Here is a 17,167-nt window from a genome sequence, read left to right as displayed (position 1 = left end):
AACTTCCTGACTGTTAGAGCAGTATGACAATGGAATCAGTTACCTAGGGAGGTTGTGGGCTCTCCCACACTAGAGTCATTCAAGAGGCAGCTGGACAACCATCTGTCAGGGATGCTTTAGGGTGGATTCCTGCATTGAGCAGGGGGTTGGACTCGATGGCCTTGTAGGCCCCTTCCAACTCTGCTATTCTATGATTCTAAGATAAGTTGAGGTAATTCTGAAGGCATCACTCTGTCTGAGAGATTGTAAGTGGTGAAAGGGAAAGACGTAAAAGGGGGTATGCTAGAACTATGTGCAAGCTTACTCATAAGTAAACCCTTCTGAACCTAGAGGGACATACCTATCTATTTACACATATGTATCCAGCTAAAGATCTGTGTGTGTGTGTTTCAGAAATATACTACAAGGCTATTTTATTAGAACTGTGTCAGTCCTAATACCTGTAAGGGTTTGTAGTAAAATGCATGAAACAGATTCTGGTGAATGAAGAGTTAATGAAGAGCCATGGGGGTTCTCACAGGGGGTTCTCTTGCAATAGTGTAAGGCTCAGATGCTTCATAAAGCAATACAAGACTGGGACGTCTTTACTGTTCCCAGGCTCTCTGTCTCCCCCTTCTGGATTTGGGCCTGAAAGACCAAGGGAATGGTAAGATATAAATAAGCACTGTTTGTGACATTGCACAACATCATTACTGATCATAGGGCACATCTGGCAAAGCATCAGCCTACGCTTCCAATTTCCTGGTTACGTGAGCTTGAGTCCACATGAGATAGCCTTAACTCTAGTCTTAAACTGCTAGGCTTTATGATAATTGAATCAATAGATAGTTATTTGGATGAAATTTCTAATAACATTAAGGAAACTAATGCCTGAGAAAACATCATTAGGATCTGCCAGAAATGGACATCTTTTACACCTTCCATCAGTTTTAGCTATCTCTTCTGGCCTTTCAAGTTCTGGTCTTGGAGAAAGCTGGGATAAGCCTTACTGCCGCCCCCCCCCGCAAATCCTTACCAATTTTTGCCCACACAATGAAGTCCTGCCTTCCAGTTCCATCCTACTATGACAATCAGGAGTGCTAGAAATTATGTATTCCATGTTATGGTTACAAGAGCGCTTGTAAAGAGGCAAAATTTTAAGATACTTTTCTGAGAGTAGGGGGCATTATATTCAATGAGTCTTTAATTCCAAGTAAACATGCATAGGAGTGTGTTATAATATTCTCTCTCTCTTTTTCTCCCCTCTCCCTTATCAGCTATGCTGTTGATGAAGCGCTGTTGATGAGCTTTAAAGGTTAAACTTTTTACCTGAATGCTCAGTGTTATTTATTTTCATAAACAGCAGTCGTGAGTGGAAGCCTGTATAAAGCAACCTTCCCCAGTCTGGTGCCCTCCAGATGTTTTGGACTTAAACTCCTACCAGCTCCTCCAGCATGGCCAATGTCCAGGAATGCTAGAAATTGCCATTGAAAACAGCTGGAGAGCATCAGATTGGAGAAAGCTGGTATCAGTTGTTGGGGTTGTGGGACTTGAATCAGGGCTTCCAGCAGTCAGGCAGCAGCTCAGAGCCTCCTGTGCCACCAGCACTCTGTTTCCACCACAAGCTTGGTAAACAGAGTACTGGGCTTAGAGGGCACCATCTAGACTGCACTACCTGCTTCCCCAAGCACCAACTCAGCTGATGCCAAGGACCAGCCCTGGCCCACCAGGCCCCATAAAGCCCTAGCTTGCTCCTTGGTGTGATGCAAGTTGTCTCTGGTGTGAACTCACTGCAAACGTACCTGTTCCTTTCTTTCCCAATTGCTGCCTGAGATCTCAAAACCCCTGCCTGGCTTTGACTGTGCAACTGCCACTGACCCCACTGATAGTTGTTTGCTAGTCTGGAACTCAATCCCTGCCTGTTTTGGACTACACACCTGCATCTGGCCCACCTGCGCCGACAGCAAGGTCACACAGGTCCTAGCACTTTGTGAAGCATAAGAACCCACATCCTTGCCTGTGGTTTTTCCATCCAAAGTTGCTCAGCCATCACTCCAGCTGTTTTCCCCTTCAGTGGAGAAAGGATATAGAAACCCCTGTATCTTTTCCCTTCCCAGCTGGGAAAGCACCAGTGGGTGTGGGTGGGTGCTTTTTAATGGGAACATAGCTGGCAGGGAAAGAGTTAAGCAGTCTTTTCTCCCAGCAGTCCCCCACTTTATCTCAAACCCTATTATTAATATTATTATTTACATTCTAGACTGTCCCATAGCCAAAGTTCTCTCGGTGGTTTACAAAAGGTTAAAAATACAATATAAACCATAATATAAAAACCATTTGCATACAAAACCCATTTAAAACATGGCTTTGTATTTAAAATCCTCTGCATTTAAGAGAAAAACAAAGACAACATAATTGTAACATGTGGTTTGGCCCAAACTCATCCTAATCTGCAGAGCTGGCCTGAGAAATGTGACTACGTTGGTCTTGCAAACAAGAGGCTGTGATAATGACTTAATTTGGTTCGGCATTGTGTCACTCTACAGTAATTGCCTTTCATACAACTTAATTCTAATCAATGACAACATTTTAAGATCAAATAATTTAGCCACTCTGCTGCCTATTGAAGATCTTTTTATTGCTGATGTTAACATAAAAAAGAAAGTCTTGTTTAAAACGTGGGGATAACAGATTAAAGGCTCCAGAGAACTGTTGCCTGGATGGAATTTTGATTGGGGTTTAATTTAATTGGCCGTACATTTTCCCATTTCTGATTTATATTCTGCTTGGGATTGTCTCCCAAGTTCATGCTAATCAGTAACTCATTTTTCCCTATCAAACAAAATTTACAGGCATGAGCATAATAAACAAAAGCATTCTGCCAGGAAGGTGACCTTGATCACACAAGCAGCATGATGGCAATTGATTTTAATGTAACACTGTTGTCTATGTAGTGGGCATCTTTCAGGGCATAAAGATGTTTTAAACGAGAAGACCATTAAGAATAACCAGCAAATATTATGTTTCCTAAATATTTCTTTAAATAAAACACACCTGAAGAACAAATTTGAAGGAATACAACAAGAATTACCCCCAAATAAGTTTGATTTAAGACTCAGTGAAATTAATTCTGAAGTCGTCTTTGGACCTTTGTTTGTTTCTGAAATGAACCTTTAATAAACTACCAATATGTTTTAAGGTCTGTAGAGGAGCTTGATGTAGGAGGGCTTATCTAATTTTAATAGATATACAAAAGAAGGAATTTAGGCAGATGCGGCTTGTAATACAATGCAGCTTTCTCCATCCGGTATGGTGTAGAACTGAACTGGGACTCAGGAGATCTAGGTTCTAATCCCCACTCAGCCATGAAGCTCACTGGGTGACTTTAGGCCAGTCACTGTCTCTACTTCACCTATCTCACAGGGTTGTTGTGACGATAAAATGGAAAGGGGGGAGGACCTTGTAAACTGCCTTAGGTATCTTGCAAGGGGGGGGGGGAAGATGAGTTATAAATGTAATACTACTCCTGCTATTACCTCTACTACTAATATTAACCTTGTTCCTGCAGATGTGTTGATGACATCTCCTCTCAGCCCCAGCCAGCATGACCCAGATGTGTTGTAATCCAGATGAATTGTTGACCAACATATCTGGAGGTCACCAGGTTAGGGAAGGCTGCCAGAGTGTTAAGAGGGTGAGAAAAACTGTATCTGCCAAAATCCTCTCTTCTACACTAAAATTAAAGATTCCACGATTCCAGCTGAAAGATAAAAATCTGGTATTGGGGGCAGAGCCTTGTGGAGACAAGAAGCAGCAGTTTAGGAGGGTCATACAGAAGAGTGTGTACTTTTGGGATCAAAGCTCACAGAAAACACTATGTTGATCTAAAGTCTCCATCTGTTCGACATGCTCACTAAAGGCTCTGCCATGAAACAATACATTCAGATATGATCCCAGGCGGAGTAATCGTTACACAATCCATCTTTAATCAACAACACAGCTTGACTTTGTACAAAGCAAGAACTAAAAGTGCAAAACTCCAGCCATTGAGTCCAAATTACACCACAAGCTACCTGTATAATACACACATATGCAGCATATTACTAAAGGGCTGAGCATTCTCCACATGGAGCACATAAGGCAGCACCAGGTTCTGTCCTCAGCTTACGATGAGGTTTGGAGAAGGAGGGAGATGGAAGATGGAGATATGAATGATGGAGTACACACATACTTTTGGTCTAGGCTGCCCCAATGTATTTATTTATTTATTTATTTATTGCATTTATTACCGCCCAATTGCTGGAACTCTCTGGGCAGTTCACAAAAATTAAATGATTTGTAGGCAGGCAGGCAGGCACATTATTGTGTTTTTTTAAAAGAACCCTCTGTGTTCAAAGCACCCAGTTGATCTTGGTCCCTGTTGCCAGGGTCCTGGGAGTCCTGGTGGATGACTGTCTCTTGCTGTGTTCCTTTATTGAGAACACAGTGAGGGCCTGCAATTTCCATCTATTGAACATCCACTGGATTCACAGATTCCTCTCAGGCAACTGCAGACCTCTTGGTTCGGGCCTTGGTTGTCTCACACCTAGATTACTGTAATAGTCTCTAGTAGGTCTTCCTTTTTCCTCTCTCTGTCCTTTGATCCTGGTCCAGAACAGTGCTGTTAGGACTGTCCTGAACCTTCCCCAATTTACACATACCTCCTGTCATTGTAGGGCCTTGCATTGTCTTCCATTGAAGGCCAGGGCCCAATTTAAGATCTTTCTCCTGGTGTTTAAGTCTCCACGGTTGCACCACCCAGTTTACCTTTCCTCTCTTTTGTCCTTGTATGTTCCGGGCTGGGCCACCAGATCCATGGGTCAGGCCCTCCTGACCCGTTCTACCTCATGGATTGTGGTGTCACAGTATTATGCATTCCACCTTGTCCCTCAGCTGTGGAATTCACTCCCCCTGCCACTGCGGCTAACCCAGAGTTTGGAGGTGTTCAGAAAAGGCATGAAAACCTTTCTTTTTGAATAGAGGTGGTTGGCTGGTTGTTCCTGAGGTACAGCATGTTGATGGTCCTTGTGCTGGCCACTACACATTTTATATGGGTTTTGTTTTAAGGTTTTATTGTTATATGCTTTTAAATCCAGTTAAGGTCCAGTTAAGGGCGCTCCCACACTAGAGGCATTCAAGAGGCAGCTGGACAACCCTCTGTCAGGGATGCTTTAGGGTGGATTCCTGCATTGAGCAGGGGGTTGGACTCGATGGCCTTGTAGGCCCCTTCCAACTCTGCTATTCTATGATTCTATGATTCTATCAGAATTATTGTATTTATTGCATTTTTTGCAAACTGCTGACCTATTTTATTTCATGTGCCGTGCTATGTAACAAAGCACTATATAAATTATTATTATTATTATTATTATTATTATTATTATTATTATTATCATCAATTATCATATGCCACCCACCTGAGACATTGTCTAGGAAACATAAAGTTGCTCTTCCTGTGAAGTAAAATATCCAAATCCATTTTCTCACTGGTATGTATTCCTATTGATTTCCCTATGCTACACCCACACACACACACACACTTTGGTTATTTCAGGAAGCACTAGTCAACATTATCTGTTGTGTAAAAACAAATATCCATCAATATTTCTTAGCCATACATTTTGACTGGTTTTACTCTCTGCAAGTTTAAAAAGCAAATAGGTTCTTAGACCTGTAAAGATTCATGTCTGCCCATCTCTACCACTGTTTCCCTTGCTTCATCCTTTGCAACAAACATATCTCAGGTAATTTTTTTCTTTGATCCCTCTAAACCCAGTTTTTATGTGAAGAACAGTCAGTTTGCAAAACTCCAATTCTGAGGCAAAACAAAGTTGTATTCCAGACTATTTAAAATATGACTGATGAGTTTAAATGCCAAATGTTACAATAGCCTCCCCCAACCTGGTGCCCTCCAGGTATGTTTAACTGTAACTCCCATAATTGGCTATAGTAGATGGAGATTATGGAAATTGCAGTCCAACACATCTGGAGGGCACCAGGTTGGGGAAGGCTGCATTACAGCATACACAGCTTTTCAAGGAACAAGAGTCAGTAAGTGAACTCAATGGGGGTTACTTTTATTTATTTATTTTACTGTTTATTATTAATATTTATATATCACATTATTTGCTAAAAAATATCCACAAATGCTTTTAGTAGACATGTATAGGATTGCACTAGCAATTCATAAGAATGATGTCCATTTATAGGAGATTTTCCAACCCTGGATAATCCAGACTCACTAATCTTATCTGTTCATACTGAGCAAAATTGAAAGTTAAAATGGAAAGTCAACATGAGCAATAAGCAGGAAGAAAAATCCCCGAGTTTACAGATTACCACTATGTGAGTTTGATATTAAACATATTTTGTCCCTGTCTCCCTCATCTTCCTATATTTTTTATCTTTCTTTGTCATCCAAATGAATTAATATGTCATATAGTTTGATTATTCAGCTTGTTTGGGCATCCTTGGGTTCTCTATTGCTATAAACAGGATGATGTTTGTGAAATTTGACAACTTTGCAGGCTGTAAATTGAGTGTTTTATGGCCTGTTGAAAAGGTGAAAAGAAAGCAACAGCTGCCATCAGCTTCAGCATCAAATACATCACAGTTTTCTAAACCTGCTTGAAGGCAATTTATAACAAGAGCTCTGACAAGCAGAGTGAGTACAGAAGGCGTGGCACAGTTATTCTAGTTTCAAAGAATACTAGCAAACGTTTTCCCCCATAAGAAAAAAAAACCCTAAACTGGCCCGAGTGTATTCAGAGTTATGCAAGTGGAAGGACACATGCGCAGTGAGACACAGTGGCCTGGTTCAGACAACGCGCTAAATCATGCTGCTTAACCACAAAATGGTTAATGGGATGCATTCCGTTAACCATTTTGTGGTTAAGCAGCGTGGTTTAGCGTGTTGTCTGAACGGGGCCAATGCCACCTCCTCCCCAATGCAGCTTTCAACACACTCGAAAAGCCCCCACTGAGGGCCAAACTGCACATTATATTAATTATGAAGCATATAGCTGATCCCTCTCTTGCTTTCTTACCTGAGAGTAAATGTGTGTGGCCCCAATTCAGATTGGGACCAGCATGCACTGGGAGGGAAGGAGCCAGTATGGTATCGTGGCTAGAGTGCTGAACTAGAACTTGGGAGATCCAGGTTCTAGTTCCCACTTGGCTATGAAGCTCACTGGGTGACTTTGAGCCAGTCACTGACTCTCAGGCTAACGTACCTCGCAGGGTTGTTTGCTGCTTATACATTTTGTCTGGGCATTCATTCCATCTCCCAATAAAACACAAAAAGGGTGGGATATAAATGAAGCAAACAAATGTGTGCAGTTTGACCCTGAAGGACTGGGAACCCTCAGGAAAAGTTAGGGAGGTGGCAAAGGAGGCTGCAGCGGAAGGGGAGAAATCACTGATAATTGGCAGAGGTGGCTTGAATAAGCAGAGTTCATGCACATGGCAATTATACTGACAGAAATACATAAATATATAGAATATGACTCTTGCCGGCTCTTATTTCTCATTAAGAGAACAGGAGGATTCACAGCAGCATTCTCGCTTTCCATGCACCTGGAGGAGTCAAGTGTGTTTCCAGACTAATTCTTCTTGTAGAGGACATGGATTATCTGGTGTTTTTAAGATAAGGTCTTCACACCATCACAGCTGGGTTCTCATCAGTGCCTGTGCTGCAGATAATTTGACAGCAACTAATGACTGTCTCTATCAGATATCTTAAATAGGCAACTTGTTAAAAATAGGAGGGGAAAAAAATAAGAGAACAGGCTTCATATTCATGCTGTTCTCAACTGCTCTATAGACTGACATATGAGACGCCAATAGCACAGTAGCTATAAGTAAACAGGAACAGCTGTTTTGCTCTTAGCAATAATTCAAAGAGGGTTTAGAGTAATAAAATGTATTTTATTGGGAGATGGAATGAATGCCCAGACAAAATGTATAGGCAGCAAACAGTCACAATTCACAGAAGGAATTGATGAAGAAAAGAAATGGTGAGAAAGAAAAAATGTCCTGTCAAAAAGTACAAATTTACGAGGATACATTTAGCCAGAGTTAGGAAATATCAGCAGTGAAATGAGGTTTTTTCATTCCATGTCACTTTTGGAGGATTATTGTGCCAAAATCATAACAATTCCATCTCTATGTAGTTACTGGGTGCAATACTTAAACAAAGCAAAAAAGCCATCCATTTAATGCAATCTCTTAAATATATATGCTCTGCCCTGACCATAAAAAGTAAGTTCATCCTGCTTTCTGCGGCCACAGCTAGACCTAAGGTTTATCCTGGGATCATCCAGGGTTCGCCCCTGCCTGAGCATTGGATCCCCTGTGTGTCACCTAGATGAACAGGTTTGACCCCTGGATGATCCAGGGATAAACCTTAGGTCTAGTTATGGCCTGAGTCATGAGAAAATAATGAGAGTACAATTTCATACATAGTTACCTGGGAATAACCCTCATTGAACTTTGTGGGCTTACTTCTGAGTAGGGATATTTGAATCAGCAGACACAAGCTTCTTGAGGTGTCCTAATTTCCACCTCAAAACACATTGCAACTTGTGTCCATACCTGATTATGAACTTTATGGGGATGTAAGCACAAAAATATGAGTGTGTTTTCGTGTGCATCTTCCCAAATTATACAAATGTTTGAAATGTACATATTTTTTCCCATTGACTAAAGCATGTCCATGCACATTTTTCAAATATATACATTTTTTCGTGCACATTTTTCAAATATATTTTTGTTGTGTGAATCACATTGCAACCTGGGAAATGTACGGACTGCATTGTATTAGGGTCTGCATTCAGTTGTGGGAGGTGCAAATTGAGTAAATTCTGGTCAAAAACAAATTGAAATGAATTTCTCACCCATACCTAGTTCTAAGTAGACATGCATAGAATTGCACTGTGAGAGCTATTAGGTTAGGTTTGTTGGAGCTGCTGCTGAATCTCACCACCAAGTAATGCATTTTCAAGGAGTATAAACTAGGGGCAGACAGAAGGTAGACCTCCAGATGTTTTTGGATTTCAACTCCCAACACTTCTGCTCATTGGCCATGCAGGCAGGGGACTCTGGGAGATGAAGTCCAAAACATCTGGCGGACTACCTTTTGCCTACTCCTGGTGTAAACCATCCTGACAGGTGTTGTATTGTCAACCTCTTTTGGCTTGAGAATTGAAGACCACCTTAGGGCTAAATATTCCCAGTGTGACATTATCGCTGCCAGATAACTTATTCCAAACATTAGTTTATCACCCTGAAATGAATTCCTACATGGCTTCATGGCAAAAGTTTTCTCCATGATACTCAGACTCTTCTCTCAGGGGTTCATTTGCATGCTGGATGTGTGCCTGAAAATAGGACTGAAGAATAAAATTGTTTCCGTGCTGCCTCTAAATCACAAAGTAGGAAAGGGTGGGCTTTTAAACTTTCTGGGTTGTGAAGCTAGACCAAAGGTTTCATCTCAAGTACCTCCAATGGTGGAAGCAAGATAAGTGCAAACATTATAGCAAGATAGGGCTCAGTGCTGCAAGTGCCCCTGCTCAAATCTTCACAGCTGTAGATTCAGCAAACTCAGCTGTTGCAAGAAAGTGGCTCTGAATTATTTTCACAGATGAAGCTTTTCAGCTATACTGTGCAATGATGAGGACACTAGATGTCAGTCAATGATGAGCAGCAGCACATGTGTCGCTCTGTAACAAGGGATGGGTGGTTTCTTGGAACAAGCCCTAGGGACAACACACCTATACCTGTTTCAGTAGAAGGAGACACCAGTAGGGCCAAACTTCTTGTTGACACATGCTGCACAGAACAAAGTTGTAACACTAACCAAGGAATGGCTCTATGCCAAGGTATAACTAAGGATAATTTGAAATGTCATCTTTTCATTTCTAAGTTCCCCTTCACTGAAAATGTCACTCCTTCCACCCTGCACACCTGCATCTTGCTTCCAGCTTAGATTGTCTTCCTCTGTGCCACGAAGCCAATTCTGATATAATCTCTCCCTCATCCTGATATATTCAGAGTTTGTGCCAGTATTATTCTTCACTCAACAACCGTTGAAGATGACATTGTCTATATTATTTGGCTCTATACAATGTTTCCCAACTTTTTGTCATCATATAATATTGGACTACGACTCCCATCTTCCACATCCAACAAGTCCCATTGTTGTAATAAACAAGAACTTGAACCATTACTGAGGGCTCCAGGTCGGGAATCACTGTTCTTTGAGTTCATTCTTTATATTTCATTGGCAGCTAAATCTTAGGTTCTCTCTGTGGGTGGCCTGTATACCTAATACCCCAAAGCAATATATGGATATAGTCTCTATGTTTTTCAGTTATTCATTTAGGCATACATAATGCAACCAAAAGATTTCACAGCAGAGCCCAATTCAAGTCAATTTCATTGGTATTAGCCATTGGCTATTGAAGACAGCAGTGCTATGTTGTAATTTAAATGAAAATAACAAATACAATGAATGTGAAATAGGGAGAACTGAAAAGACTAAGAGATGAAGCTCTATTACTGATCCCTTTATGCTCTTGTTATGAAACACAAAACCCCAAACCTTAGACTCACACTCTTTAGAGAAAGACAAAAAAGCTGGATTTTGTTTTCTAAGGGAGGCAACATAATCTGCCTTTCCAGGCAACTACTGCTTTTCTCTGTTATTTATGTATTTTACTAGGATAAAATCTAACACATCATTGTATTTCATTACTAGGGAAATATGCATCCCTCAATACAATTTTTTCAAATCCATTGTATGATAGGCAATTCTATGGTTAGACTGCCTGCCTATCTACAATTGTGCGTACAAATATTATATATTAAGGATTTGTGTATTCTCATTGTAGTGTATCAGATAGTGTGTTGAATTTGGAATAGAAAGACCTGAATTCTAATCCATGCTCAGCTATAAATTCACTGGGTGACCTTGAGGAAGTCACTGTTTCTAATCCAGTGGGAGTGGTCATCAGGAGATTTGGGGCAAGGTGTTAGCAGTATGCTGATGATACCCAGCTCTATGTTTCTGTGACATCTGATTTGGGAGAGGCTGTGTGCATGTTGTGAACCGGTGCCTGGATGCAGTTATGGTTTGGATGAGAGCCAATAAACTGAAGCTAAATCCCGATAGGACAGGGACCCTGTAGGTTGGCAATTCCCATGACCGGATGTTTGCCTGTTCTGGATGGGGTTGCACTCCCTCTGAAGGAATAGGTCCATAGTTTGGGGGTGCTCCTGAGTCTTTGTCACTGGTGGCCCAAGTCTGTCACCCACTACAAACTTGGGTTGGCATGCCAACTACACCCATTCGTGGATAGGAATAGCCTAGCCAATGTGATCTGTGCACTGATAACCTAATGGTTAGAATACCGCAGTGCGCTCTATGCAGGGCTGCCCTTGTACATGTTTCACACTCTTTTAACATCTGTGTTAAAAGAACTGCACTGGCTGTCTATTAGCTAGCAAGATACATGCAAGGTTATGTTATTTTCATAAAAAGCCCTAAACAACTTGGGACCAAGATACCTAGCAGACCACTTTCCATTATACATACCCAGGTGACCTTTAAGAACATCAGCAGAGGCCTTGCTGATCGTTCAGAAACTAGCGGAATGCCACCATGTAATACCCTGATGGCAGGCTTTCTCAATAGTGGTGCAGTTTCGGAGGCAGAAAATGTGACATTTTTCAAACGCCTCCTGAAAACACATTTGTTCATCCAGGCTTTCCCTGGATTGTAATTCAATTAATCATGCTGCTCCATTTTAACACACCCGATATTGCTTTTTAATGTAATTGGATGTGTTTTTAATGTTATGTTTTTAAAATTGTATTTTTAAATGTGATTTTAATATTTTTATGTGATCTGCTGAGGGATTTTATATTTAGCAGTGTATAAATATTACAAATAAATAAATAACCCATCCTTCCCCAAATTGGTGCCTTCTAGATGTGTTGGACTACAACTCCCACAATCCTCAGCTGGCAAGGTCTGAAACATCTGGAGGGCACCAGATTGGGAACACTGTTCTAATGTATCTCACACAAAGTTGGTTGGAGTTAAAATGGTATAATATAATGGTGCACTGAATTTTTTGGAAGATGGGTAAGATGCAAATAAATACAACAATAAATGATTGAACAGTAGAAAGACTACCACTTGCTAATTTTTAGCTTTGGTTTGTGTATGTGTGTATTTAGAGATAATTCCAGCACCATAGTTGGAAGCATAGCAAAGTGAATTAATACAAACCAATGTAAAAATCTTTTGCAACAGAATAAATCAATGAAGCTGAATGTATTCTCTTACTGTCGTCAAAATCCCAAATTGTGCAACTACCTCTGTATGTCCAGCTGGGGCTTTGGGAATTGTGTTTCTCAAACAGTGTAACATTATCCTGTTGATCTTTCCAACAGTTCTGTATGATGGGCAAGTTCTATATCCCTGTGTTACATATTAGAGACTGAGGCTAAGATAAATTGGTTTCTCAAGGCATTTATACCTGACCTAAATTGCATTCATAGCTGACCTGAGACTTGAATTGGGGACCTCTTCACTTACAGAAGCACACTCTTTTAATTAATGTGCTACACAAGTCAAAATAGGCCATGTGGTAAACTATTTAATAACTTTTGGGGAAGTTACAAAACTGTTTGTGATAAACTGGGCATACTTTTTTAAAAAAATCAGAAGTCCTACTGGCCCAGATGAGACTGAAGGAGTTCTCTTGATTGTACCCTATGTGTTTAAATAACCATAAAATATTCTTACAGAAAAAAGCAAATCCTCACATAGATACCAATTTACATCAAATGTTAGGAAATACTTCCTAAATTATATCTGCTTCTACTTTCACCTAGTTTGCACATAATGACAACCTATGTTTTGTTGGGGCTGCACAGGAGCAAGTGCACTACCGCAAAACCACTTGCTGCTTCTGCTTTCTTTCTGGATTGCTGCAAGGTCTGAACCCATGGGCTTAAACTCTGAGCTGTTTCTTCCTCACTAACCCAGAGTTCCAGGTTTGGATGTTGCAGAAAACAACCCAGAAATGGGATAAGCCAGAAAGGAAGTGGAAGCAGAGAGTTGGTGGCAGTGTGCACGCTCACTCACTCTCTCACGGCCCCAACAATGGTGAACCAGACAAGGGTCCCACCAATTGATGGATTATGACTGACGTGCCAATTAGAAATTGCTCTCTTAGAACAAACAACACATTGACTGGGTTCTAGCAACACAATAACTCATGAATGGTTAAATAAACCAAGATGGTTTATTTAAGTCATCACGGGTTATTGTATTGACTGTCAGGGCTTTTTTAATCCATGATGGCTTATTTGCCCCAAATAACCCGCTCTGATAACTAATGGTCTGCATCATGGGTTATTGTGTCATCTGTCAGGCACCATCAGTTAATTTGCTGGCCCATAGAGCCGCATGGCAAGAGTGGTTAATTACATTTCTATTAGCTAATAACACAGTGAGGCTTACAGGGAGGAATTAAATTGTATGGCACTAAGTCTGACACAGAATTCTGTACTCTGCATTGGAGAAAGTATGTGTCATGCAAATTATGTTGGGGCCAGAACTTTTCCTTGGGAATTCTGTTTGTGCTCAGAAACACAGCTCACAATGCAGGTCTTACTTAGCAGAGTAAGTTTATTAGCTTCAGACTTCTTTACAGTTCCGTGTCATTGTGCAGAGTGACAAAAGCTATACGCATATACATATATACACAGTTTTTATCTATATTACATACAGCTGTGATTAGGCTAACCCAGCCTCAAGGATCTTTGGTATATTCATATCATTAACACCATGATATCTTAGAAAATCCTGGCAAGGTTCCCAGTACAGCTTCTGTCTCAAGGTAATTGCTCACAGATTGTCTTCCTCTGTTTAGCCTTGAGATAGCCACACACACAATTTTAATGACTACGCAAGCCTTTTACTTTCTTAAACTTAACAAATTATACACTTTTAAACTTTAACACACACACTAGCTGGCTGTGATAGCTCCTGTATCTGAGATATAATGATACACTTTGAAATTTCTAAAAACACACAACCACACACATGAAGAACCTCTGGCTGTGTTCCTCGTTGTATACAGTCATATTTACTGGGATTATTGCCATAGAAACATAGAAATGGTGGGGCATGCTAGAAATCAGAAATTGGATTTGACCATTTTTCTAGGTTTAATACAGTATCTTCATTGAATTTAATACCACATACAAAGGAAACAATTATTGGAGACTTGAAGGATCCTTTTGACCAAATACCCTCTGCCACATTTAAAACAAGATGCTACTGCTATAGGTTCTGTCCTTGCGTGAGTATTATAAGTTCAAGTTAATGAGCATTTTGTCCTTTGATATTAAGAACAAAAGCCTTTCTGTATAGTCTATTTTGATTTTTAAACAGGGGAAGGCAGTTTCTTTTCATTTTTAGTAGCTGGTGGTCCATGAGGCAGCAGCACTGACAATATTATTACAGCTTTTTTTGGACAGAAATGTAAGAGTGACCAAACTGCATATATTCTGTGCAGCGGCCTTCTCATTGAACGATGAGGTAATGAGAATTCTGTTGATGAAGCCTGAATCCCTTCATAGTTTGGGTTCAGTGCACTGACAACCTCAGAAAAGCCCAAGTGAAATAATCTCTTCCCCTCCCCCCCTCTTTGTTAATAGTTTAAATTGTGGTCTGTGACCTGGCAAATGTTAGCCAGTGGTCTAAATCTAAGGGAATGTCAGCGTTGGTGCTTTTCTACTAAATGCTAGCATTGTGCCTCAGAATGGCTGTTCCATTGCATAATCTGGCTTTCCTGCTGTACTGGAGTGAAAAAATAAGTTGATTGGAACTGTAGTTCATTCTAATATGTGTGAACAAAGTGGTAAGAACTGCATAGAAGAAGAAAGCTCTTCCACTGTCAATTTTTTAAAAAACAAACAAACCCAACAACCCTAATATCAGGCATTTTACTTCCTTCTTTCCTAGATATTTATCATCCTAATTGTAGTCCTCTCTCCTTGACCTTTGCTGCCTTTTGAACCCTAAACAAATATTTTATGGGGAGAAAACACTGGCCTAGTAGTATTTGTTTGTTTGTTTACTGAATTGCCTTTCCTCCAATGAACTTAAGGTGATATACATAGTTCTCCCCACTCCATTGTGCCATCACAACAGCCTTGTGAGGTATGTTAAGTTGAGAGACTATGATGGGCCCAATCCAGTGAGCATCACGGCTGAGTGGTGATTTGAACCTGAATCTTCCCAGATCTGATCTAGTACTAACCACTGCAGTACATTAGTGCCGAACAATATGAGGCCTACTTCATGAGCTTTAGCACCCTGGGTGCATCAAAAGAATTGGTCCAGAGCAATTATGAGGACCACAGCAAGGATGGGATGTTGACTACTGACAGCCTGCTTCAGGCCCTTAATGGAAGTAGGAGGAGAGCCAGCAGTGATAGCAGAAGAACACTCCCTTGACATTTAAGAAGCTGGGTGGTGCTGTAACTGCCCAGCCAATTCTAGGGTTACTCCCTATTGTGGGAATTTCTTTTCTCATCATAATAGGCACAGGGAAATCTTTTGGTAACATCTGTGACAGGATTTTTTTTTAAGAGCTTTTTCTCACTATCTCAGTCTCAGATTGCTACTTATCTTGGCAATTCATGGAAAATGCTAACTAATGTATCACCATAATCACCATCTTATAGTGCATATTTACTTTGCAGAATGCTTTTTTATCTTCATTTTGTTTGTTCTAAAAAAAGAAAAGCTATACCAAGCAAGTGACTATTTATTGCCTTTTGACAGAAGGAGAACTAAAGCTGAGAAAGAGGGAGAGAGGCAGCGACCCACATCTGAGGTGGATTTGAACCCAGGCTTCTCGGGACTAACAGTAGCACATTGTCTTAACTCATTGTTCAAATACTCTGAGTAGAAATTCATAATGAAGAACAGAGGAGATCTGCTCTCCTTAATAGCAATCTCCTCCCAAACCCATTTTTTCTCCTTATGTTCGGAACTAAACTCAAGCAGCAAAATTCCTTCAGCAGATGTGGAAAAGACCAGCTCCACTTCCAAATGTCTCCTGGGAGGTTTTGCAAATTCAGTTCTTTCCTTAGCTTCACTCACTGTCGAGCAATATTAGTTTCTGGTTGTAGCTCTGATTGACCTCTTTTTACATAACAATCTTGTTCCACCTTTGTTACAGGAAGGCATGCCCCAAACGTTGAGCTCTACCAGCATGTTTACTCCCTGTGGCTTCAGTCCTCATCATCTCCATCCATCCAAAGAAGATGATGAAGGAGGGCTGATCTTTCAAGATGGGAACCTTACTTCAGCATCTCTTGATGCTTTAATCCAACATCTTATACCTACAGCTGACTACTACCCTGAGGTAAGTACTGTCTTAATGTAAGCTTAATGCAATGCAAACATCTGCATTTTTAAAATTAAGCCAGTTTCTCTTCAAACAATTGAAGGAGAGTGTAATAGTCACACATTTCTGAAAATGTCATTGTTCTGTGGCTAGTTCCTGTGAGACAAGTGCATTGCTTGTGACTCTTCTGCTTTTAAAGAAGATTACAGGACACAATGTTCTAGTTCATGGTGACAAATGGGTGCTGTAGCCCTGGATGGAACACTATAAAAATGGTGTCCCCAAAAAAGAGCTAAACTAAAGGAAAACACTGCCAAGAGTGAACAGGTAGTAAATTAGCTGAACATCTAACAGCTGGTGATATTCTTCTAGTCTGTCTCAATGAGAGCCATTCCTTTAGTCCAGAGGTGGCCAATTTATGGCCCTCCAGATGTTTCAGCCTACAACCCCCATCAGCCCTAGCCAATATAGCTGATATTGAGGCATGATGGGGATTGTAGGGATAACATCTGGAGGGCCACAGATTGCCCATCACTGCCTTAGTCAAAACAGAAAACTATCTTGCAACATGACATAAGAGTTCTTCAGAATACAGCATAACATCCTTAAAGAGCAACCATATGAATAATTGGTACTTCGTCCAAGCATTTTGAGTGTTTGTACCTGAAGATGGGAGTACAAGATGGAATTTGGATTCTGTTGATATACCATCTACTCTG

General features: G+C 40.6%; 1 protein-coding gene across 1 annotated transcript in view; it reads left to right on the top strand.

Moving 5' to 3' along the window:
• The window catches only part of RASGEF1C (RasGEF domain family member 1C), a 121,588-nt gene that overhangs the window by 43,532 nt on the left and 60,889 nt on the right, over positions 1-17,167 (top strand). Inside the window, exon 2 of the mRNA XM_063120814.1 lies at positions 16,281-16,466. Within this exon, the coding sequence (XP_062976884.1) occupies positions 16,287-16,466 (180 nt within the window). The 5' untranslated portion in view covers positions 16,281-16,286. The remainder of the gene's footprint in view (positions 1-16,280; positions 16,467-17,167) is intronic.

The sequence above is a fragment of the Elgaria multicarinata genome, chromosome 3, assembly GCF_023053635.1.
Source record: "Elgaria multicarinata webbii isolate HBS135686 ecotype San Diego chromosome 3, rElgMul1.1.pri, whole genome shotgun sequence".
NCBI classification, from domain to species: Eukaryota; Metazoa; Chordata; class Lepidosauria; order Squamata; family Anguidae; genus Elgaria; species Elgaria multicarinata.
Note: the sequence above shows the minus strand (reverse complement) of the source record. Positions and strands in the feature narration are given on the sequence as shown.